The sequence below is a fragment of the Saimiri boliviensis genome, chromosome 7, assembly GCF_048565385.1.
Source record: "Saimiri boliviensis isolate mSaiBol1 chromosome 7, mSaiBol1.pri, whole genome shotgun sequence".
Taxonomy (NCBI): Eukaryota; Metazoa; Chordata; class Mammalia; order Primates; family Cebidae; genus Saimiri; species Saimiri boliviensis.
The window spans coordinates 122,166,067-122,191,242 of record NC_133455.1 but is presented as its reverse complement, the minus strand read 5'-3'; the positions used below and the strand labels follow the sequence as shown (position 1 = coordinate 122,191,242).

Below are 25,176 nucleotides of genomic sequence, written 5' to 3'. Positions count from 1 at the left end.
TCTCCCTATTTATTGTTCGCCTCGCTGTATAACATTGATCACTCCGTATGGCTTAGTCTTTGGTGTAATGCAGGTGCTCCACAGCCCTGCTGCTGTGGGAGAGTGATGCCCACAGCAGAGGGAACTGATTCTGTTATTGTAGAAGAGTCTCTATGAAGCCAAATGGCCGAATCTTTCAACGACACAGAACTCCATTGAAAGAGCCAATCTGACGTTCACCTCCGTCGTGTAATCAAACCTTTGGCCTTGCAGCCTTGCTGTGTGCATCTCCAGGGCCACGGCCACTCTCCTTCCTTTGTGTGATTTCCTGGAATGCCTCTCTTCACTCATCCTTCAAGTTCCATCCCAAATGCCATGCACTCCAAGAAGGCTCTCCTGAGTCTCTGTCCTCACCCGCCAAAGTATGGCATCTCCAATGCATGCTTGTCACAGAATTCACCGCATCACACATCTTACCTAAACGTTGTTTTTTGGCATCTCCAATTTTCATCCTATATAATCATTTGTATGAATATTTTTCCTTCTACTGTACTTCAAGCTCTCTGGAACACACTTAGTATCTGACTCACTTCTGTATCTGCTACAATGGCTAGCAAATCTTACGTAAAGTAAGTACTTAGTCAATTTTGCTGAACGAATTGATGACTCATGGACTTGTACTCTCACAATCATCTATTTCTATAACCTATGATAAGATTTCAATGACATTTAGTACATATATGGGCATTTAAAAATAACAGCAACTTTTGGGGCCTCTAACATGACTGGTTTGGAGTTGCGGATCTCAAAAACCACCCAATGGACCTATTTGTTGTAAGAAAAACCCGACATATTTACATATCACCTGTGTACAATTCTTTAAATTACCCAATTGTCACGAAGATCAAATGAGATGGAAGAAGTAAAGACCCTTCGGAAAGGCCAGAGAAGACACATGTCCATGAAGCTGGCAGCACTCGCACCATTTTAGGGGCCTGGGTGGCTCTTAGGGCCTGCGATGTGAAGCCATGCCAGCCGCCATAGGCATCCATGTAACCATGTTTGTTCATTCTACAGATATTATCACCTTTATTGTCGGTGCTGAGGACACAGCTGTGAACACAACTAACAAAAATTGTTGCCTTACGTAGGTTACATTCTCATGAGGTAAGGGGTGATAAGCAAATGAACACACACATGTGTAGAGTGGCAGATGGTGAGAACTGATGTGGGGAATGGAGCAGGGGAGGCTGGATGAATGGGGAAGTGAGGGGATGGCATCAGCGGGGGCTGAGGAGGTGCAAAGGCCTATGTAGAGAGCTGAGTCGAGGGTGTTCAAGTAGGAGGGGCAGCGCTGGCCACCATCCCACAGTGGGTGAGCCTGGAATGTCAGAGAAATAGCAAGGGGGTCACTGTGGAGGCCTGGTGAGGAGAGACAGGAGGGGAGGGTGAAGGAGGTGAGATCAGGGAGGAAGGAGACGTGAGACCGCAGGGCCTGTGGGACTTTGGCACTCACTCTGGGCAAGTCAGGGAAGCCTTGGAGGGTCCTGAGCAGGGTAGGAACATGATCTGACTTGGCTGTTCAGAGGGCCATTTGAATACTGTGTTAGGGCCAGGCTGTGACGGGTGGAGGCAGAGACTCCTGCGGGAGGCTGTCGCCATCATCCAGGCCAGAGGTGAGGGCGGCCAGCACTGAGCTGAGAGTGCAGGTGGTAAGAGACAAAGTTGTGTTATGTTTGGAAGATAAAGCTCATAGGATTTTCTGGTGGACTGTATGCAAAGAATGAGAAAAATAAGTCCAAGATTTTGGGCCTGAGAAGCTGGAAGGATGGCTAGCATTTACTGATCTGAGAAAGACTTTGGGAAGACTGAGAGTTCTGCTGTGGGTCTTGCTAAGTGCAAGACACGCATTAGCTATTCAGACAGGAGAGAAACAAGAGTCACCAGGTAGGGACACAAGTCTGAAGTTTGGGGAAAAGGTCTGGGCTGGTGGTTTATACACAGATGATATTTAACACCAGGAGGCTGGACGTGTTAACTAGGGAGTAAGCGCAGACAGAGGAGAGGTCTCAGGATCTACCCCTGGAGCTTCCCAATGTTAAGAGGTTGAGAAGATGAGACAGAAGTCAGCAAAGGATTCCAAGAAGAAGAAGCAAGTGAAAGGCAGAGCTAAGAAAGAACATTGTTCCATGGGCCAAGGGCAATAATGACTCAAAGACAAGGAGGGATCAGCTGTATCCAAAGCTGCTAACAAGTCACATAACATGGCCCTGGAGGATGGAGCGCTGGGTGCAGTGACAGCCATCACTGATGGTCTGGACAGATGTTTTGGTGCAGCAGTGGGAGAGAAAGCCCGATCGAGTGGATTCAAGAGACAATGGAAGGGCAAGAATCACAGACAATGGGTAGAGGCAGCTCTTGAGGAGTTTCGCTGAAATACAGAAGGAGATAACCTATGGCTATGAGAAGTAGAAGAAGGCATTTGTCTAGGTTTGTAGTCAGGGGAGATACTGCTGACATCTTTGTAGATGACATCAACCACACTGGTACAGTGTCCTGATCCATCATGGTCTGCATGCTTCACTGTTTCAAAAGCTGCACAGACACTATTCTAGCAAGAAAGGGCAGAAGGCTGGATGAGCTGAGGAAGAGTTACCATCTTCCTGGTGACCTGCAGGAAACCAGACACAGTTGTTGCTCCTGTGCATAAGCATGGAGCTGCCTGCAAGGCACCCACGTGACAATGACCCAGTGTCATCATCTCCGATGACAAAAATATTTTCCTGCACTGCATGGCAGGCCACGTGAGGGCCTTGCATTTGAGGACTTTGTCTTCTTGAGAGAATTCCTAGGAGTGTTACTGCTTCTTGACCACTACAAAACACATCTATCTTCCTTACGTGCAGATGGAGACAGGGCTCGGTCCTCAGGAAGTTTCCTCTGTAGTGGAACCCAAGTGACTGGATCTAATCTAATTCTCCCTTTTAATGTGCTGCGGCATGAGTGGCTCTCAACCATATTCATCTCTAATTAAGAATCTCTGTACTAGAGCAATTACTGTAGCTACTGCTGCTGATAACAATCATCTCCTCAGTCTCTTTGTGGTAGGCTGCTATATGTTCTCAGTCGTTCACCCATGCTTCTCTGCAGGTACAGTGAACTTCTTGGCCCCGTTACCTTTGAGGGTGGCCATGTGACTTGCTTTGGCCAGTGGAACGTGAACAGCTAAGACGCAAGCCACATTTAAGCATAAGCCTTAAGTGCCTGGTGTGGTTTGGCTCTAGGCCCCATTTTGTGAGCATCTGCCCTCAGCCATGAGAACCACAAGGCCTACCACCAAAGGTAAGGGCTCCTCCGACCTGGGCTCTGGAACTGGATGGCACGCAGAATGTGGTCAAGCCCAGAGCCCAGCTGCACGCAGAAGAGCTGCAGCTGGCCGCTATCCTCAGGCACCATGAGCCAGGTATAAATGTTGCTGGTTGTAAGCCATGGAGAGTTTGGGATTGTTTATTCCCACAGCAAAACCTGACTGATATACTCTTTGATTAGATTGTCAAATTTCTCTAGTGAAAAGACAATGCATGTTCTTTATGATATGCCCTAATACCCCTAATACAAATTGCAGGCCCCTAATAAGTACATAGGTAATAGGCTAAGGGTCATTGCATCTATTCTGCTTGGTTGGCTGGTGTCTAGCATTAACTCCTAGTTCCTATCACTGACACACTGGCAGTACTATTACAAGCTCCTTAAAGTCACGTTCAAAGTCACTGCCATCCTCTGACTTTGGGTATTGAGTTATGGCTGATTGACAAAGAAAACCCAAATAATTTAGGCTTCAAACTGAAAGGGGTCCTGGCCATGATATAGGGAGTTTCTATTCCTAAGTACCTCCAAATGGTTAAGACTGAGTAGAGAAAGTCTGCTTTAATTGTGCTTGTGTGACTCAGCTCTGTGTGCCCTTTGAGCTTAAGATAGGCCACAAGCTTTGCCCAGGGAGTCCCACTACAAAGAAAACAAACTCTTGCTTTTGCTTATTCAGTACATTCCCCTCACTTATTTAGAGACTGAATTAGGTATTTAGGTATTATGCAGGATTCAGAGGCAATAGAAGGCATGGTTCTGGGTTTCAAGGGGCTTATAGTATAGTTTAAGAGACAGGATATATGTGTGAATATCCAAGACCATCAAGAGATATGTATCATTTAATTCTTTAAAAGAGGCAGTGCTGTATGGTAGAAAAGAGAGCTGGTCTAGAAATCAGGAGACCTGATTCTAGTCTTGCCTCTCCTGCTAGATTAAAGTTATAGGAAGATCTTTTCACTATTCTGTGAATGAACAAAAAATAAACTGGTTAATATAAAGTCCCTCACATTTTCATGGGTTCATGACACCAAGAGATCCCAGCCAGCAACACACAAGTGACCAAGTGCTCAGTGCAAGGCATGGGTAGGAGAGGCTGTGCATTCGGAGGACCTCTGTCTCCCTGTCCCTCAGCCCAGCTCCAAGCTCATCTGGTCCTAGCCTAGTCTGAGGGGTCTCCTATGTCTTGAGTCATGAACCAAATCTACTCAAGCTGAACTGAAAGTAAAATTTAAACAAATTAAGTCCAGAGTTGTTCTCAGATACCACAAACTGAAGAAGGAAGAGTAGGAGTTCTCCTAAAGCTGACTGAGCCCCCAGGAGCACCTTGGGCTGGGGTTTGCTGGAGCCTCCCCAGGGGGCCTGAAGCCACTGTGTTCAGTACCTGGGGTGCATCCATAATGGGCCAGGCTTCTGGAGGAGTGGCAGAAGAGGCAGTGTCCATGTGATTGACATCCGGATAGGCAAGACCTCTCCAAACCCTTCCCCTGATTCAGAGAGCTGAATACCCTCCTTTCTTTGGGAAAAATCAATTCTCACAATGACAGGCATGATGTCCCCAGTGGGGCTCCTGAGGCCTGGACTGCCCCATTTGACAGGAAAGGGAGAAAGGTCAAAACAGAACTTTTAGAACATCCATTGATGCTTTCCTGATTGTTCTTCGGAAAAATACAGTAAGTAGAGATAATCTCATTGGCTAAAGTGCTCTGGAGCCTCGAGGATTAGCCACCTGGCTCTTCTGCTGCAAATGTATTTAAATCCCCAGCCCATGGCCTCCAGGGTGGCTCAGATGGCCATGGGATTGCTTCCTTCCAGTAGTATTCATGTAGCTGAGTGACTGCTGTGAACTTTCTCCAGGAGTTTCCAGGAGCTGGGACCACAGCGTGTTTTAAGGTACTTACATCAGAGTTGGGTTCTTCAGATCAAAGGAACTCATTTTACAACAAAAACAAAAACCCCTCTATTTACATGGAATCAGGTCCCTTTGCAGGGTGTTCCTGGCAATTCAGCAAAGGACAGCAGAAGGTGGTGAGGAGATAACACTGTACAGAAGAACAGGCTTCACTTACTTGGGACTCCAGACACCAGCCGCAGGGGACGCAGCACGCGGAAGGCCCTCAGCGCCTTCACATCAAATCCGGCCCCTTTCCCTCCAAGAGCGTTTGCCCCATCTGCTTTGGTGGCTTGTTCTAAAATTGCACTAAAAAGCCTAGAGGAGAGGAAAGAGAGAAGGACTGTCAGGACTGGGCTTCAGTGCCCAGCTGGGGGCTCTGACCTCTGGATGCAGCCTGGAAAGGCAGATTGCGTAGGTGTCTCCAGCCCAGGAGCAGGTGCTATGGGTGTGCGTGGGGGCCTGTGGGTGGTTGTAAGCTGGCATCCCCAGTATGGGTGGTGGCCATGCCGAGGGGGTTCCCATGGCCCAGGGAGGCCTGAGCGAGCTGAGGGTCAGGCCCTCTGCCGTCATAAAGGCATGAGCTGGATAGGTGCTGGATGAAAGTGGGAAACAGGTGAAGTCGTCAGTCCTCCTCTCCTTGAGGAGCCCTCTGCCCTCTCCAAGGCATCCTCGTGCCCCACCCAGGGGTGCCAGCAGCAACCACATGCTCTCTTTCCCTGCCCACCCACCTTCCCTCTCTTTGACTACCTCCTGGCCCATGGAAACCTGCTTTGTGCTGGCCTTGGTGGCTGCTCAGGAGACATGTGCTGCACAAATGAATGAATGGTCGAGTGGTTAAACAGGAAGGGCTCAAGTGGGGCAAAACCACATGTGCATGTAACTGAGATGCAGGGCGAAAAGCCCTGTCCCTTTAGGTCTGTGCTGGCGTATTCACTCCTCCAACAAACAAGATCACCTGCAGCTCTCCAGCAGGGTTCTAGACAATCGGGCTATAGCAAAACAGAGAAAGCCCTTCCCCTCAAGGAACCTACATTCCCGCGGGGAGACAGACAATAAACTGAGCAATCAGTACACAGATACTGCAGCTTAGAGTGATGAGCGCTGAGGAGGAGGAGCAGGGAGGGGCTCTGCGGAGACTGGGTGGGGGCCGCCTTCCTTCCCACACGAGAGGTCTGCACAAAAAACTCTCTGCAGATGATCCCTGCGCAGAGGTCTATGGGAAGTGAGAGCGGGACCCGCTTAGCTATCTGGAGACTGTTCCAGGCACAGGAAGCAGGACAGCAGGGGCCTGAGGGAGGAGCAGGGTGTGCGCCAGAGGAACAACGGCAACCAGCGTGGCTGGAGCAGGGCAGGGAAGGGGAGAACCGTGGGAAAGAAAGTCGGTGAGGAAACACGGAACCCCACCAGGTGCTTGGTTTCCTCTCTGAGTCAGAAGCCACTGGGGGACTTTGAGCAGGAGAGTGACATGATCTAACTACAGGTCTCAAAGAATCATTCTGCTGTTGTGGGAAAGGTGCCTGTCAGGGGCGAGGCCAGAGACCAGCTGCTGCAGTCACCTAGGTGCAAGACGCTGGTGGCTCAGAACAAGTGCAGGTAGTGAGGAAAAGGTGGATATCAGATTCACCTTAAGATAAAACTGGTGGGACTAGCTGATGGACTAGATGTGAGGTGTGAGAAAGAGAGGGGAATCAGAGAAGATTCCAACAGTTTGGGCATGAGCAACAGGAAGGATGAGATATGGTGGAATGGATATCAAGGGTTCTGCTGAGAACTTGAAGTTTGAGCTGTCGCTTGGACATCAAATGCATGTCTTGAGTTGTTTTGACTGTGTCTGGAGGTCAGCGGGGAGGTCCAAGCTAGAGACAAAAGCACAGTAGTTGGATAATTCATATTTAAAGTCAAATTGTATGCGACTACATAGGAAGCGGGTGCAGATGGTGAGGATGTGAAAGGACTCAACCCTGCAGTGCTCCCACATGGAGAGGGCAAGAGAGGAGAAAGCAACAAGAAAGATGGATGAGGGATGGCTTATAGAGCAGGATACATGGAGAGCATGGCATCACATGAAGAGAGTGGCCAGGGAACAGGCGGTGGTGTCACATGCTGCAGGGGCATGGCTGAACACTGACCGGTGGGTCTCGCAACATGAAGACCATCCAGACCTGGAAGGTATCTGTGCTGGTGGAGTGATGCAGACAAAGCCCAGCAGACATAGGTTCAAGAGAGCATGGGAGGAGTTGGAGATGGTGAAGATGGACAGCCCTAGCCAACGGAAAGATGGTGCAAGCCACGAATGTGAGCTGCAGGTGTAATTTACCTTTGCCAGTAGCCACATGGAAAAGTAAAAGCAATGAAATTGACAGTGATCACAGGTTTTATTTAACCCAACATAGTCAAAATATCATCATCTGGACATGTAATAAATATAAAAAAGCATTCATGAGACATTTGTCATTCTTTGTTATGTACTAAATCTTTGAAATATGCAGTCTATTTTATACTTATAATTATTATTATTGCAATTCAGATTAGCCACACTTCAAGTGCCGAATGGCCACATGTGGCTACCATATAGACAACTCTTTTGAGAAATTTTGGTTTAAGTGAGCAGAGAAAAAATGGGGCTACTAGAAGTGGGTGTGGAGTCAAGAGGGTTTTGTTTTTGAATGGGAGATAGGACAGCATTTTTCTATGTGGTGGGACTTATCTAACAGAGGCAGGAGACGTGACGACAGAAATGAGAAGGAACTGTTGCTGGTAGGACAGAGCCCCTCCACTGGCAAGAGGGAGTTGGTGCACACGAAGGGTGTCCAGTTGTGCAGGGGCAGGGCCGTGTGTCGTGGTTCAGTAAGAAGGCACATCGTCAGCATAGACACATGGTTGTGGGAACGCATGAAATTTCCCTTCTGATTGCATCTTTCTCGGGGAACTGGGGAACAGGGCCATCGGCCGAAAATGGGAAAGGGGAAGGAGATGGGAAGTTTAAAGAGAGAGGCAAGGGTGCTGAAAGAGTTATCTCAGAAAGCAGAAGGGTGAATGGAGTGGGGACAAAGCAGGAGGGCCCTCAGGTATCACCAAGGGCCTCTTGGAGGTTGGAGGTCACGAGCATAAAGTGAGACTCTGCTCAGCTTTGCAGATTTCTTGACCCTTTCCAGGTACCGAGCAGATCTCCGTCTGGTTGAACTTGATTAGGGCTGGTGTTTTTCCAGGTATGCAAGGTAAACAGAGAGAAGACTAAGAAAGCTGAGCGTAAATGCAAGTGAGTGAGTGCAGCAGTGACGCACGGCGTCTGAGCTGGCTGGAAGGAGGGTGGACACGGGGGCAGGGATGAAGCATGTGGTAAGATAAAGGGACCGTGGGAGTCAGGGGGAGAGAGGGAGGGGACTGGAAAGATGGTGGTGCTGGTTAGAGAGTAGGATGTTAGAGTCGGGATTATGGGGAGGTGTTATCAGTGGTGACAGGGATATTGGCTATACGCATGGGAGTGGGCCTATTGAGATAGGCTCCCCAGGAGGCGGATACCCAGGAACCAAGAAGCTACTGGAGGGAAAACGGAGAAGTGAGGTTAGAGTGAGGTAGAGTGAGCCAAGAGCCCACATCCTCAAGGCACAAGGAAGAGTGACTCGGAGGTCTGCAGAAGGCTGTGGTAAAGAGGAGAAGTAAGGCATAGAGGGTCTGATGACACAAATGTCAAAACTGGAGGGCTCCAGGGAGGGGGGCGGTGGAACAGAAATAAGGAGCTGGCAGGGCCCCCTTAGATCTAGCAAGCTGGTGCCGTGGAAGGCGGCTTCTGAGAGAGGAAGTACAGGGAAAGCTGCGCCCAGGGGAGAATCAGGAAGTGACCACAAAGGAAGCTGAGAACTGGGCCCCTGTTTAGTAAATAAAGTTTTGTTGGACTTCAGTTACACCCACTGATGGAGAAACTGCTCTTGTCCTGCTGCTGGGCAGGGTGGAGTGGTTGGAACAGAGACTGCGTGGCTCACAAAGTGGAACACAGCATCTGGTCCTTACAGAAAAGTTGGCTGACCCTGAACAGGCAGGGGACTATGGGAATCGGAGGGCACAGTGGGAAGGTTTCCACGGTGGGGTGGTGAGAAAGGAGGGCTTAGATCAGAGGATGCGCAGAGCCACATGGGAACAGGAGTCCTGGTGACGAGGGATGACCCAAGAATTTGGGGCATTTCATGGCAACTGAGAAAAATAGGGGAAAGCGTGTGCAGGGCGTCCTGTGTGATGGGAAATTTATACCTTTATACCCAGAGGAGATGCTATGGATTCATTGCCAGCAGAGTGCAGTGCACGCTGGGTCATGTTTCTTCAATAGTTGGGCCTGGGATCAAGGAGGGAGCCCAGGTATTAGGAGTGGGTCCCCATATCACATCTGAACTGTGAGCCAGGGCCACTTTCATTCAGGAACAATAGGCTTGAATTCTTAAGTAACTTATGCCCCAGGTAACTGGATCTAGAAATGGGAAGCTGCAGCTGGGAGATCAGCCAGAAGCATTAGCAGAAGCTTAGGGCCAGGCAGGGCTGAGCTGTAAGGGGATTGGTCTAGAAACGGAGCTCCGTGGAGGCCCCCAGGCGCTGAGTGGCTGAGTGACTGGGGTTCTGGCTCCTCTAGTCCAGAGCAGCTCCCCTTCTATCTGGTCTGTATATTGGACCTCTGAGCAAGACTCTGACAGTGGGCTCCATAGCTAAATGAAGTTTCACAACCCTGTTCAGGCTGTATCTGCAGTGTCTGCCAGCCTGGCAACTTGATGGCTCCCGATGTTGGTGGCGAGCCCTTGAAACCCAGGCAGAAGTTGCCAGGATGGGGGGAGTGGGCTTTTTTCTCCACAAGGGAAACGCTCTTTCCATTGAAGCCCAGATCACTGAAACCTGGGGAAATGAAGACCAGTTTGCAAATTTGTCAAACGACATTTCCAAATGCAGACCAGATTTTGTTCCCAGTGTTTCCTGGAAGAAAGCAACATGCTCATCGGAGTAAAAGATGTTCACCAAATAGTATTCAGCGAAGGGAGTAGAGATTAGACAACTTTCCTTTAACTCCTGCCTCAGGTTGAGACTCTTTATTAAGTATCTGCTTTTAATTTTGAAGGGACAGAAAATTCAAACATGGGTGTGGGAGTGGCTGCTGTACTTCTCCTCGATGAGACATTCTGAAGGCGAAAGCACTGCTCGGTGCCCACTGGTCCCTACGGGCTGGGCTCTGACGTGGATGCCTGGCCGGAGGATTGCTTTTGGAGGTGTGTTTGGCAGATCTGTAGCCAGGCAGTGGAGCTTTGAGAATAAAAGGATTGTGAGGCCGTAGAATGATCACGAGCCCAGAGAATGGGAAAGGCAGGACCACCACCCTGCTGGGGAGGTAGAGATGCAATCGAGCCTCACTATCTGGCACGGAACCTCCTTAGCAGAAGATCCACTGAGGATTCTGCAGTCCCTGGGGAGGGGGAGGTAGACCCGAGGCTGCCACCGTCCCTCCATGTTTATTCAGCAGTCCCACCACCAAGGGTCCTCTGCTTTAGGAAGGAAAGAAATGCTACGTGTCATTCACGTGCCACCAGAATAGCAACTTAGAGATGAGACTCTCAGCCTCGCAGTCAGGCAGTAGGCAGGCAGGTCCACCTTTCTCCAGGGTGTCAGCCCCCACCCAGCTTTGTGGGAGGCCATGAGAAACCTTCCCCTACAGCTATGGAGAAGGGGCCAAGGATAGCAGATATTTCCCGAGAGACACAGGGAAGCAAAGGGGTACCCATTTAATATTGCAAAGGAAGTAGGAAAAGGAGGCAGGCCGAAGAGAGGTGGTGAGCTGCACCCACCAGTGATGCGGGATCATTACAAGGATGAGCTGCTTTAGACAGGATGAAGAGCCCTTAGGAGAGAAGAGAAACTAGGTGCCAAATATGGCCCAGTGCAAGACCAACCACAAGCTGGGGAACTGCTGGCGTCATGAACTCTGTGGCTCAGAAACAGGAGCACACATCTGGATGCCTCCCTCCCTTCGTCAGCCTCATGGCCTAGACTCCAGGGGGATGCAACTGGAATTAGGGCTGACCCCACAAAAAAGCCTGGCTGCCTGCGGTTGTGGGGAGGAGTCTAAAGGATGAAGCCGGGTCTAGACAGGTTGCAGGTGAGGCACCAAGTGTGGGCCAGAGAGGCTCCACTGCACTCCCTCCCTGTGCAACCCAGGCAGGGCCCCTCCCTCCTAGGGTTCCTGCTTGGCACCTGCTCACCCTGTATTTCTTGTCTCTGTTCCCCCGACTCATGATTTAGTTAAGACCACATATCGGGCAAAGCACGTATAATCCACTCCAACTCAATCCAAAATTCCAAAATTTTGCCTAAACAAAATTCGTCCCTTCAAATCACCCTCATCCCTCCGTTCGTCTAAGAAGCATCTGCTCTCATTCCTGAGGCTCTTTCTTATGCATGTGCAAAAGGCTCCCAGAAGACTGAGGCCTGGAGAAAGCTGCTGAATTCTAAAAAGGACTTCGGGGCATTTGGAACAACCCACCTTAGGGACTTTTGCTGTGGCTTACTGCAGTGTTCAAGGCACGTGTGTAGCCACTCTGTTTATTCTGGCATGAGAAGCAGCAGCAAAATCTGCATGCATACTTCAAGTTCCCTGAGCCAGAGCTAGACCTGGCTAATAACGCTAATAACCTTAGTGCCCGTCGTATCACCCAGATACCCCTGAGGTTCACGTGGCCAAAGTGCATCATTCACTGACCAGGCAAAAAAAGGCAACAAAATTCAAAAAACCCAATGCGTTTCCAAACAACCTTATGAGCCATCCAGATGGCCAGAGATGAGGACATCACTTGCAAAGGATCTCGATGTCCTCCTGCGTTACTTCCTGCAGTAAAGACCAGGCACTCCCACAAGATGCTGAACGGCCGGTGCTCTGGAGACGTCCACAATGCCTGTGTTTCCTCTGGGATGGCACAAAAGGATCCTCCAAAAATAGGCCTCTGGGATAAAGAGTTCCTGACATTCTGACCTTGACTCTGCAGACTGTTAGGACTCCAAGGGAGGGAGAGTCCAAGGTGGCAGCCACTGGAGCGCTCACTGGGGTCAGAGTAGCAAGGGACTAGCCCAAAGCAGCCGGCTTGTTCTCTAGGTAAAATCTGCTGCAGTGGGCTCCGTCCTGTTACAAGACAGATGTGTTGTTGGACCTTCATCAACTGCGTTTTAATAAATTACACTTCACCAGTGTACATAGGCCTGTTAGGTACAAATATTTTATGGAGAATCTTTTTGTGAGGTTACCAACTTAGGTATAAGGAGATCAGTTCTACATTTTATGTTGCAGTTTTGAAAGCTTAGACTGACTCTACCTTATCTTATTCTACACTGGAGCAGGGTGTTTGGGGGAAGCCGCATTTGATTGGGGTTTGGTTACCTGTCATCTTGGCCTTTCATAGTTCCCTGTCTCCTTCTCATCCACCTGTCTTGAGCAGGCTGGTTTCTTGGGGCCACGGAACCAGGCCCCCTGTAGAGTGAGGATGGGGATGAGGCCTCTGTATGAGTCCAGAGCACAGGCACAGCCCATGCACCCCCACCATCACCCCACACCTGCAGGCTGCATGCTCACTGGTGAGCTGCCCCAAATGTGCTCAGTGAGACAGCAGGGAAACCGTCAGCGGAACTGCAGGGCCAGATGTAGTCTGAGATGAAATGAAAGTCCTTAAGCAGGGGGCTCTCCTTAGTGGCACAGAGCAGTCTGGGTTCCACTAGGAGCACTCAGGTCCACTCATGTGTGCATGCCTGTGTGGGAGTGGGGGAGAGGGGTGCACTTGCGTCATAGCCCCTGTCCCTCTGGGGGAGTCTGAAATCAAAGTGATTTTCATGTATCATTTCTTCTTGCCTGAAGCCCAGCACAATTTGGACCAAATGGAAAGAGATAATATAGAAGGAAGAAGAGGGATGTACTGTTGAAACAGCCAGGTGGGAAGGGGTCCCCAGAGAAACTCCAGCCAGCCTGCACACTGGGAGGAGTGCACACTGGGGTGGAGCCACAGAAGTTCACACCCTTTGCAGCAGGGAGAAGCCTGACCCCTCTTCTTCCTGGTTGGAACCTGGGATTCAATCTGCAGGCGGGAAGCCCGTGGGCAGGAAGCGTACTCTCACTTTGCTAAGAGTCCCTGTTTCCCTTTCTGTTCCTTTTTGCAAAACAAATCTCATTTTTCTCACTCTCCAAATCATCTGTGAGCCTAAATTTTTGTGGCTGTGTGACAAGGACTTCGTCTTCAGCTAAACTAAGGAAAAGTCCTGCAACACTAGTAAGGTAAAGGGAAAGAGATAGGTGGTGATACTTACCCCACAACCACAATTATAAAATCTAGGAGATTCCAGCCGTTGCGGAGGTAGGCATTGGGGTGAAAGAGGAGTCCATAGGCGATTACTTTTAAAAATGCTTCCACCGTAAAAATTATGAGAAAGAGATATTCCACTCGTTCCTAGGAAACAAAAATAGAAAAGAGAGAAAAATAAGTCATTAGGTTGGGGATTTGGAAAGTTCAGAGCCAGCAGATCTCACAAGTAGATGGAAGAAAATGCTGCCCCCTCTGACGTGGGACCAAATGGGGACACTCAGGCCAAATTAGCAACTCCACAGCCTGTTCTTACCATGACAGCACCAAGCTACTGGGGATGACAGGATTTTTATTTTTGCTTCAAAGGTCCCCCGTTAAAATGCAAACATTAGACTGGTGGAAAAATTATATATTTTTCAAAATATTTTATTTAATCAGTTGACATTTTATTGTGCCCTCTCAGAAGAGAATTCATCTAAAGGGAAACAATGTCAGGGCAAAAAGAGAACGAGCTAAAGCAGAGCTCCTGGAAAATTGTGTCACAATTCTTCAGGAACAAGCCCTGAAGACAGTGGACTTGGTCTTGGGGAGGGTACTAGCTGAGTTCCTCCAAAAGACAGAGGGAAACGCAGCTGCAAAGAAATGGAGATGGTGAAGAACCCTTTAGAGCAGCCCGAACAGAGGCAACCTGCTCACATACACTCATCCAGAAATGTGAAATCTCTTTCTTGAGAAAATAAACCTTCTGTCCAAAGACATAAAACAGTTCAGCAAAGAAAATCAGCATTTTGAGGATGGAGGCAGGCACTGGGTGGGGTGCAGAATGGAAAGAGCCCCTCTCTTTCCTCGAGGGGCAAAAGACAGTCTTCTTCATCCCCTGCCACCTTGAAGAAGGGCTTTGCATTTAAGGATGCAGCTCCCATCCCTGGGAGCCCAGTGTGAACAGGACAAATTCGTTGACTTAATTAGAGCGAGCCGACTCTCTGCTGATTCATGCACTTCCCTCACCACTAATTGCTTTCTCCCATACTCCCATCCCAAGTGCAGAGCCTTAATGGCCTCCACCAGGCAAAGGCTGCCTGGATGTCTTCATGCTCCACTGCTCACCTCTGCAGAAGCCTCAGCCATCCCTCACTGGAGCCATGAAACACCCATCCACATTGCATTTGGGCACAGGCCTTCAGGAGTGGGGTGGGCCTGTTCACAGTCCCCAGTGGGCACTTGGCTCAGAACCTCTAGACCCATTTTCCCCTCCTCTGCCAGGTCAGAAGGAGCTCTGGTATGTGCATATGGGAGCAGTAGTGAGGGGATGCTCCAGGCTCACCCACTTTCTGGATGAGGGGTGTTGCCCACAAAGGCCCACCTCCTCCTGCCTGGCCAGCTGGGAGGGTCCTCCAAAGCAGGGCCATCAGGAGCCTGATGGAGAGCTCTGCAGGAACCATCAGGCTATACCAGTACCCTGGGCTCCCATTCACTCCATCACAATTTCCTGGGCATGCAGGAAGTGCCAGCCTCACTGGGAAGCAGTTTGAGGATGCAAAGTTAAAAACTGTAGAATTCTGGGCCCTACCCAGACCAACTGAAATAGATCTTCTGGCTGCAAAGCCTGGAAATGTGCATTATAGACAATTTCCAGGTGTTTTAAAGGTACCTTGAAGAACCACTGGCTCCTATGCTGATGAAGGCCCAGATCAAGCAGAGGCAGTGGGAAGGGAGTGCAGGGGTCAGAGTTAATCAACATCTCAGACGCAGACTCGTCCTTCCCTTCCTGCCCATTTTTGGGCCATACAATTGGTCTAGGGGGGCAGCTGTCTTGGGATTGTGAACCAGGAACAAATGGCAGTGTGTGGGAAGCTCCAATCTTTTAAAGTCAAATGATGTTGGGTTAAAATGTACACTAAGGCAGTGCTGAAGAAGAAAACATGAGACAAAACAGCACAGGGGAACCTAAGGATGTTTGTGGGAATGGGAATGGAGGCGCTGCCACACAGCCACTCAGCCCATCTCCTCATCCCCAACACATGTTGGTTCAGAGCCTTCATATCTGCCACCAGATGACAGGGCCAACTCTTTCTGTATTCTCAGAAAGTTGAAGCTGAGACGAGAAAGAAAGGAAAGGAAAGGGGAAAGGGGAAAAGGAAACAAACACAAGTTGGGTATCCATTGGGTGACAGGTGCTTTCATATGTGTTAGTTGCTTTCACACTTTCACTCACCTGCCCACCCACCCATCCATCCATCCATCCATCCATCCATCCATCCATCCATCCATCCATCTACCCACCCATCCATCCATCCATCCAGCCAGCCAGCCAGCCATCCATCCACCCATTCACTGATCCAGTCATCCATCTTTCCATGCACTCACCCATCCATCCACCCACCCACCCAGCCACCCACCCACTACTCATCCATTCATCCATCCATTCACCCACCTGTCCATCCACCCATCAATCTACTATCTTTCCACCCCTGCACTATCTTTCCACCTACTCACCTATCCATTCATCCACCCACCGACCCACCCACCCACTCTCTAATCATCCATCCATCCAGCCACCCACCCATCCATCCATCCATCCATCCATTCACACACCTGTCCATCCATCCATCCATTCACCCATCGGTCCATCCATCCATTCATCCACCCACTGACCCACCCATCCGTCAGTCCACCCACCCACCTATTCATCTACCCATCCACCCACCCACTCAACCATCCATCCACCCACCCATATATATATACCCACTCACCATCCATACATCCATCTATACATCCACCCACCCACCCATCCATCCATCCACCCACCTACATATATCCATCCATCCATCCATCCACCCATCCACCCACCCATCTATACATTTATCCACCCATCTATCCATCTACCCATTCATCCATTCACCCACCCACTCATTCATCTGATCATCCATCTACTCATCTATTCACCCACCATCTACCCACTCACCCACCCATCCATCCACCTATCTGTCCCCTCAGTCATTCATGATCGGTGTGGCACAACTTGTTAGATTGTCATAAAGTGACCCTGTAGCTCACTTTGGGTTGTCTAGATAATGAACCCTCTAGAAGAAGTGGCGCTCAAGCACAGAACCTCTCCTCCCCCGGCAGAGAGAGCAGCAATATGCTGAAGGCTCTGAGGGCCCTATGTGCTGGGAAACGAATTCCCAGACAACTCCTATAAATAGCTGGTGCCCCTAGTCCAGACTGCCCAGTACCAAGCAGTCTGCTTATTCCCTCATTGATAGGCTGCTTTCTCTTGCTTAATTGCCCTATAAAAAGAGAGAGCCATGGGGTTGGAGGGTGTAGTGGGGGCCTTCCACTAGGCCCAGCAGCATCCTGGACCTGGCATATCTCTTTTTGAGATGGAAGGGTTGGGGGATGTGACTTCTCTTCTTGGCCTTTGGCCTTGGCAAATTCTCCCAATAAAGCCTATTCCTTGATCCATGCCACGTAACATTTGTCCCACACCCTGGCACAGAACATGTGGACACCCAGAGGCACCTGTCCCACCTGACAGTGATCATTATATTCAACATTAAGTCAAGCATTCACACACATGTTTATGTAAGTGTTGGGTGCTGGAGTTTCAAGGAAAAAGTCACAGAAATAGACCTCAAGGATGTACTGGTACAATGTGGGGCAAATGGACAGATGATTCCAATACAGTGAGTACATGGTGCTCTAGAGGCAAGCACAGTTGGTTATGGATGGACTTCCCAAAGTAAGAATCTTCAAGCTGAATCTCGAAGGATAAATAGTTGTCCAGGAGAAGCAGCTTAGGGGCTGGGGGTAGGAGGTGGGGCTGTGGAGGGGGTCAGGCATTGCAGGTGGAGAGTGAACTAAGAAGATGGAAAGTATGGACAGTTCTGCTATGCAAATATTTGATTTGGCTGGAGTGAAGTGTTGAAGTAGCAGGGCTGGAGGGCCCAGCAGGAGCAAAATGACCAGGAACTTCGTGGCTATGCCTGGATGCTTGGATTTTATTCTGAGGAGAATGGGAATGATCTGGTAAGATACGCCCTGCACCGGCTGGAGAATGGGTGATGGGGTTAAGGGTAGGGGAGTGACCCATGCAGAGATAATGGAGGCTGGAGCCAAGGTAGAGACAGTGGCTTTGGTGAAATGTAGGTGGATTTGAGAAGAAAGCATGTGCTTTGTTTTCTGGTTGCACGTAGGGGTTGAGGGAAGAGGCAGTACAGAGATGTGCAATGCCCCCTCCCTGAGGTTTCTAATTTGGGTGACTGTGTGGATGGTGATGCCTCTCACTGCAGTAGGGGACTTCAAGAAGAGGAAGAGGGGTTTTGGAGGAAGGTAGAGACATCAGTTATGAACTTGCTGAACTGAAGATACTGGTGATCGGACCTACAGAGGTGGGGTCCAGAGCAGAGTTCACCTTGCAGGGGAGGGCTGAAAGAGGAGAGTGTGCAGACTAAAGACAAAAGGGCAGAGGCTGGGCTCCAAATCAGGACAGAACAGCCACTACAAATCCCAATCAGGATGTGTGTCCCATCAGAAACCTCATGCCCAAGAAAGCCCCTTCACATTATGGGAGATTATCTCCAGCAGAAGTTACAGGGCCTCACTTAAAATCATTAAGTCTGAGAGAGAAAGAAACTTAAAGGTTATCTAATTACCCTCCTCATCTGAAAAACTAGGATACTGACAACATACTGAAGCCAGGGAGAAACACACAGAGGACAGGAAACCAGACTTTCTGACCTTCGAGCCAAAGGTCCGTTCATCCCATCTTGCCTGCCTGGGTACTGGAGAAATGCAGTTCACTGGTCCCACTTATTCCCAGAGACATGGCTGGTTTCACAGTCCTCATGCCTGATTGTCTGATGGTCTGAGACAGAACTGAAAGGGCCCAGGGAGCCAATAAGAAGAGGTCTGAACAGGAATCCAGAGAAGGACAGCTGCAGAAAAGTCTGTGACACAGTCACCACGTAGCATATGTGTGTGGTGTGTGTGTGCATGTGCTGACTCAATGTTACAACAAGCAGTGTTACTCACTCAGACCTTAGAGGCATGATTGCCCTTCTAGAATTACGTTAAAAAAACAAACCAAAAAACATAAACAAGCAAAACAGCTTGGTTAATTCCTTCAAAACATATGTTGTGCTGTCACAGAAACATCTAAGGGCAAGTATGAATGGGGTAAAGTAAAGAAAAAGTTGGTCAAAGACTGTTCTTGTGGATGCCCCAGGTGCCTCTCATTCCATGAATACACAGCTCTGCAGCCCTCCTCATGCCTGAACTCTGAAGCCAGAGACCTGTGTGCCCGCCTGAATCCCAGATGGTTGCAGAGCTCATTGAGAAGGCCCCAAATATTTAGCGAGCAAATTGGCCCTTTTGGTGATCTTGGGAACTGGGAAACTTTGGAAGCCAAGTGGAACAGATGAAGACTCCCATTTCTACGGTTCAGTGTTAAGGTTGATTAGTGCAGAGGAGGTGTGAACAACTGCAGAAGAGAGAATGAACCCCAGACCAATAGCAAGGAAGCACCCAGACTCTCAAAGCTGCAAACAGGCTGTGCCCAAAGCCTTGGGGACCCACCCCTCACACCAGTGTGCCCTGGATGTATGACATGGAATCAAAGCAGGTCATTCTGAATCTTCATGATTGCCAAACTGGGTTTTGAACTTGCCTGGGGAATGTAACCCCTTTCTTTTGATCAATTTCTCCCCTTTGGAACAGGAATGTTTACCCAATGCCTATACTCCCATTGTATCTTGTAAGTAACTAACTTGCTTTTGATTTTACAGGCCCATAGGTAGAAGGGATTTACCTTCCATCTTGCTCCTGCTGGGCCCTCCAGCCCTGCAACTTCAGATGAGTTTGTCCTTTTGAGTTAATGCCGGATGATTTAAGACTCTGGGGGGACAATTGAGAAGGGGTGATTGTATTTTGCAATGTGAGGACTGAGATTTCGGACTGAGCAAAAGCAGAATAACATTTGCGCATAACCTCACCTAGATCCATGTTCAACTGTGATCCCTAGGGTTGGAGGTGTTTGGGTGATGGGGGTGGATCCCTCATGAAAGGCTTAGCCCATCCCCTTGGTGATATGTGAGCTCTCTGCATTCCTGTAAGATCTGGTCATTTAAAAGTGTGTGGCACCTCCTCCTTCCACTCTCTCTCTTGCTCTGTTCTAACCATGTGAAAAACGTGCCTGCTCTCCCTTTGCCTTCTGCTTGATTGGAAGCTGCCTGCAGCCTCCCCAGAAGCAGATGGCACTGTGCTTCCTATACAGCCTGCAGAACCATGAACCAATTAAACTTCTTTTCTTATACATTACCCATTCTCACGTAGTTCTTTATAGCAATGCAACAACGAGATGGGATTCCCCGGCACCCCTGGAGAACCCTGCTCCTCTGACAGTGGGTAGATCCCTGCCAGCCTTGGGGCAGGCTGATGACCTTGCCCACAGATGCTGTCTTCCTCCTTTCTATCACTTTCTCTTCAAATCCATTTTTCCTTTATTGCTTCCTATTTCCATCTTCTTTTCTCCTTTTTTTCCTTCTCTCCCTGTTCATTTCTTAGATCTGCTACTGGCAACTGGGGGTCCATGGCCACACTCATGTCAGGAATATTTAGAAGAGTTCAGTGGAGAGAGAGCCCCAGTTCCAGGAACGATGATGCCTTCTAAACAATTGTGGAGTTAATTAGACACTGATGTGTATAGGCTATCTGAGTTTTCCACTTATCTTCACACATATATATTGCTACCCTTTTCAACTACATTATAAGCTTCTTGAGAACAAAGACTCAAGAATGAGAATTATAATGAAGTCTTTACTGATGAGTCTTCGAAGGATGGTAATAATTTCGATTCTGGCACCAATTGGCTGCACATCCTTGGACAAGTCACTCTACTTCTCTGAGTTATTTTCTCCTGCACAAAAGGACTTAAGAAAATTACAGTCCTGCAAAGAGCTCTAGTCCTCCACAGAGGGCTTCGGGACAGGTACAGGTAAGGGGAAGGCTAGGTAAGGGGGCCTCGACTCTCCATCCCCTCTTGAACCAGAGCAATGCCATGAACCCACACGCTGAGTATCCAAGGGTCCTAACACAGCTGAAGAGGGTCCAGGGAGTCAATATGACAGGGTGTGGACACAGAAGCAGCAGCTACCTCTTACTGACCAGTCTGGAAGACTGTTACTGGCTTTATTACTGGGTTCTGCATAAGATTTGAGGGATCTGTGTTATTTTTCGTTTTTCTTGGAACTCTGAATACCATTTCCAAAATGGTAGATGACTTTCAAAGTCCCTCCAAGATGCTATGGCAAGGGAGGCTGCCTAGCCCTGTGTGTGTGTGCAGTTCGGCCCAAGGCACAGTGAGATTTCAGGACATGGGACGGAACAAAGAGTTCCTCTTCTTCACTTTCTCTCCTCATTGTTCTGAGGATCACCATGAATACAAATAGATTTTATAATAAAACATCCTTCATTAATGAGATTATTAATATTTGTGCTTTAGAGGAACACAGACTCCTTGTAAGCAGAAGCCATGCCAGGGTAGATCTCTTGGGACCAGGACAGTCTGGAGAGACCAAAGCACCTGTTTCCATGTGTATGATAAAGCTAAGGGACACCCACCCACCTGTGCCGAACACTGTCGGGCTACATCCACTAGGTGACAGACCCAGGGTGTGAGAACTCATACCAAGATAGGATGTGTGTCCCCACTTAGCTATATGTAAATGTACTCATGGAAGCTGCCAAGAATTCTCCACCAAGCAGAATTGATGAGAAGCCCAGTTATGTAATTCCACCTCAGTATAATGTACAAAAGACAATCAACACAATAGTAATACTTGAAGCAGTACATGGTATCTCCAGTTGCTTCAGAACTTAAGTACTAATCAGCTACACCTGTACATGTGGTTCTGGCCTATTCTCTGAGAGACAAAGGAGCACAACCCCTTAGCTCTCACTGCCTTATTCTTCTTCCATGTATTCAACACGCCACAGATACTTCCCGAGAGCTGCAGCGCTTGGCACCACCTGCCGCATCGCCCTCTCAGGACATCAATGAGTTGGAGAGTATAAAAGGCTGGCAGAAAAACCAGGACACCCATCCTGACCTCCTTGGGATAGGAAGGTGAGGGAGCTAATTCAAGGCCACACATCTTGCCTGTGTGAGGGGCATGCAGGTTTCTCCATGGCCGGTCTGCCATTCTTTCTGCCAAAGCACGGCCGTCTCTACCTATGGACTGTCTGAAAACCCATTGTGACCAACAGGAGCCACTGGGCAGGCAAAGGGCTGCTTGCCAGGTATGGCTGGTGGGCGGGGGAGTGGCCAGCAGGCCTCCCACGCTGAAGGCCTCCTCCTCCTGGGGTCTCCACCTGTGCCTGAGAGTCAGCCATTAAGGAGCCTTTCTCCCATTGACAGAAATGTGGTGCCTACACATTCTCACACATGCTACAGCATGGATGAACCGTGAAAACACTGTGCTAAGCAAAAGAGGCCAGAAACAATAGGACAAATACTGTATGATCCCACTTACATGAAAGATCCAGAGTAGGCAAATTCACAGAGACATAGAGTAGATTAGGGGTTACGAGGGGCTGGGAGAGGGAGGAATGGGAATTACTGCTTAACAGGAAAGGAGTTCCCGGTTGAGGAGATGAAAAACTTTGGAAATAGTGGTGATGGTTGCACAACATAGTGGGTGTAATTAATGCCACTGAATTTCACACTTAAAAATGGCTAGAATGGTAAATTTTGTTACATATATTTTACCACAGTAAAAAAAAGCAGCATTCTTTTGGATCTGAAAGGTTTGACAGCACAGCCTTTTGTAGTGAGGCTGTGGACAGACGTGCAGGGCGTGCCTAGGTTGGGAAGAGGGGCTGGGCAGGGAGGCGGACATGCTTCGATTTCACATCCTGTGGGCAGGTCCTGCCCGGGGCCTTCTGCAGCAGCCTCTGCTAGAAGGCGTCTGCTGCTCTGGACGGTCTGGGCTTACACTCAGGACATTCTTGTAAAGCAGGTCAGGGAAAACCAGTGATGATAGCCTAAGAGCAAAGCAGCCTTGAAGAGAACAATGCACTTATTTATTGAGGGCAAGCAGCAATTGAGGCTCAGTAAATTGAAAAGTATGCTAGTTTCATTGGTTTTACAGTAGCTCAGTTAAAAAAAATAAAATTAAAAAACCCTTCTCAAACTCATCTGTTTCTCTATGCTTGCCCATGATGCTGAGCTGAAATGGCTTATTCGCCTATCAGTTTCTTGTGTGTATGGCTTCCTCCCTAGGACCTGCCTTGACTCCCTGCCCTAGCAAGTGGGTGTGGGTGCTTGGATCCAGGGTGCCGAAGGCCACCTCCCTGTCGGACACTAGCCCTGTGCATTCCTCTTGGGCTCTTCACTTCCCCTGCCCTGGCCCAGACATGTGCCTGTGCTGACCTCTCACAGGCAGGCCTGGGGATGAGAAGTCGCTGCAGGAGCTCTGCACGACCCAGTGGTCTCCTCATGGCTCATGTTTTTCCAGCTGCAACCTACAGAGCAGGCATGGGGCATTTGATTTCTTGGTTTGGTGTCCAGCATTTGAATAGTACAGAGGGCATGATCAACCTTTGCCACACTGCTCCCTGTGTCACCCTCTTGGAGTTGACAGGAAGCCCAAATGCCACTCAGGTCAGCCACCTACCCAGGGCGGAAGCCCCTTCTCCACTGACCTCCTCTGTCCCAGGGCTGTCATGTCCTCATAAAGCTACACGTTCTGTCGCTGGGCAGCTGTGTGTCAGAGCATGGCCACAGTCCCAAACTCTCCAAGGAGCTCACTGTGCTCATGGTGATTACCTCTTCTTTGAGGGCAATGGAGTGGAGAGGGTGACAGTTATTACCAATCAGGGCTGAATTACTCCAGGGGACAATGGGCATTTACTTAGTGGCCTGTGGGCTAGCATGTAATTTCCCAAATGGAGAAAAGGTGCCGCAGTGGTCTTAAAACTCTCTACTAACCCTACCTTCTCACAGGAGTTAAACCAACACCTGGCCCAGGGAACAAGACCCTGTCTTTATGCCTTACCCCATGGCCTCTCCCGACTCATGCCCCCATCATGAGTTGTTTGGATATTAAAAGAGTTTCCCAACCAGGCTCACTGACACCTAGGCAGTTTTACTGCTCAAAAGCCTTCAGTGGCTCACTCCTACCCTTAAATGGGATCTAGCCTCCTTAGCATGGTTCAAGGTCTACCATAGTCTGAACCTCCCCATTCCCCAGCCGCACTCTGTGCTCCAGCCACACCAAAGGCTCATCATACCCAAACCAGGCAGGCTACTTCCAGCAGCTCTCTTCTTCATGCCCTTCCCATCCCTGCCCCTTTCTCCTCCACCTCCAAGAACTCCTTCTACTCTTCCAAGATGCAGCTCAGAGGCCATCCCTGCTCTGTACTTCTCAATCCCCAACTGTCTGCCATGTCAACCTCCATCACTTCCGTCACCACCACCACCATCACCACCAACAACCCTACCATCACCACCACCATCATCATTACCACTATCATTACCACTACCACCATCACCATTATTATCATCACCATCCCTACCATCACCACCATCTCAAGGCTATCACCATCATCTCCACCATCTTCACCACCACCACCATTGTCACTGCCACCATCATTACCACCACCATCATTACCGTCACCACTACCATCACCACCACTATCATCATACCACTACCATTACCACTACCACCATCACCATCATTATCACCATCACTCAGCCATCACCACCAGCACCCCACCATCACTACTACTACCATCTCCACTATCAATCACCATTATGACTATCCCCATGACCTCCCCTATACCATCATCACCACTGCCACTATCATTACCACCGACACCACCATCACTGTTAACATGATCACTACCATCACCACCACCACCATCACCACCACTATCATTACCACCACCATCACCATCAGAACCACCACCATCCTCAGCACACCACCATCATCACCACTACCATCTCCACTATCACCATTACCACCATCCCCACTACCTCTACTATCACCACCATCACCACCACCATCACTACCATCACCACCACCATCAACATCACCACCACCACCACCATCATCATACCACTACCATTACCACCATCACCATCACCATCAGAACCACCACCATCCCCACCACACCACCACTACCATCTCCACTATCACCATTACCACCATCCCCACTACCTCTATTACCACCATCACCACCACCATCAACATCACCACCACCACCACCATCGCCACCACCACCACCACTATCATCATATGACTACTATTACCATGATCACCATCACCATCAGAACCACCACCATCCCCACCACACCACCATCACCACCACTACCATGACCATAATTACTACCACCATCCCTACCATCCCCTACCACCACCACCACCATCACCATCCCTACTACCTCTACTGTCACCACCATTACCACCTCCCCCATCACCACCATTCCCACCATTCCCACCTCCCCCATCTCCACCACCATCACCTCCACCATAGCTGCCATCAACAACAGTCTAAGCCTGGACACTTCTGTTCTAATCCCAACAGTAACTCCATATGATGGATAAAAAATATCTCCACTATACA

General features: G+C 49.2%; 1 protein-coding gene across 46 annotated transcripts in view; it reads right to left on the bottom strand.

Moving 5' to 3' along the window:
* Positions 1-25,176, bottom strand: part of CACNA1C (calcium voltage-gated channel subunit alpha1 C) — a 709,163-nt gene that overhangs the window by 225,390 nt on the left and 458,597 nt on the right. For all 46 annotated transcript variants that reach the window (XM_074403341.1, XM_074403342.1, XM_074403338.1 and 43 more), the window contains exons 4-5: positions 13,556-13,695; positions 5,412-5,551 (exon numbers count right to left, since the gene is read on the bottom strand). In XM_074403341.1, the coding sequence (XP_074259442.1) occupies positions 5,412-5,551; positions 13,556-13,695 (280 nt within the window). The remainder of the gene's footprint in view (positions 1-5,411; positions 5,552-13,555; positions 13,696-25,176) is intronic.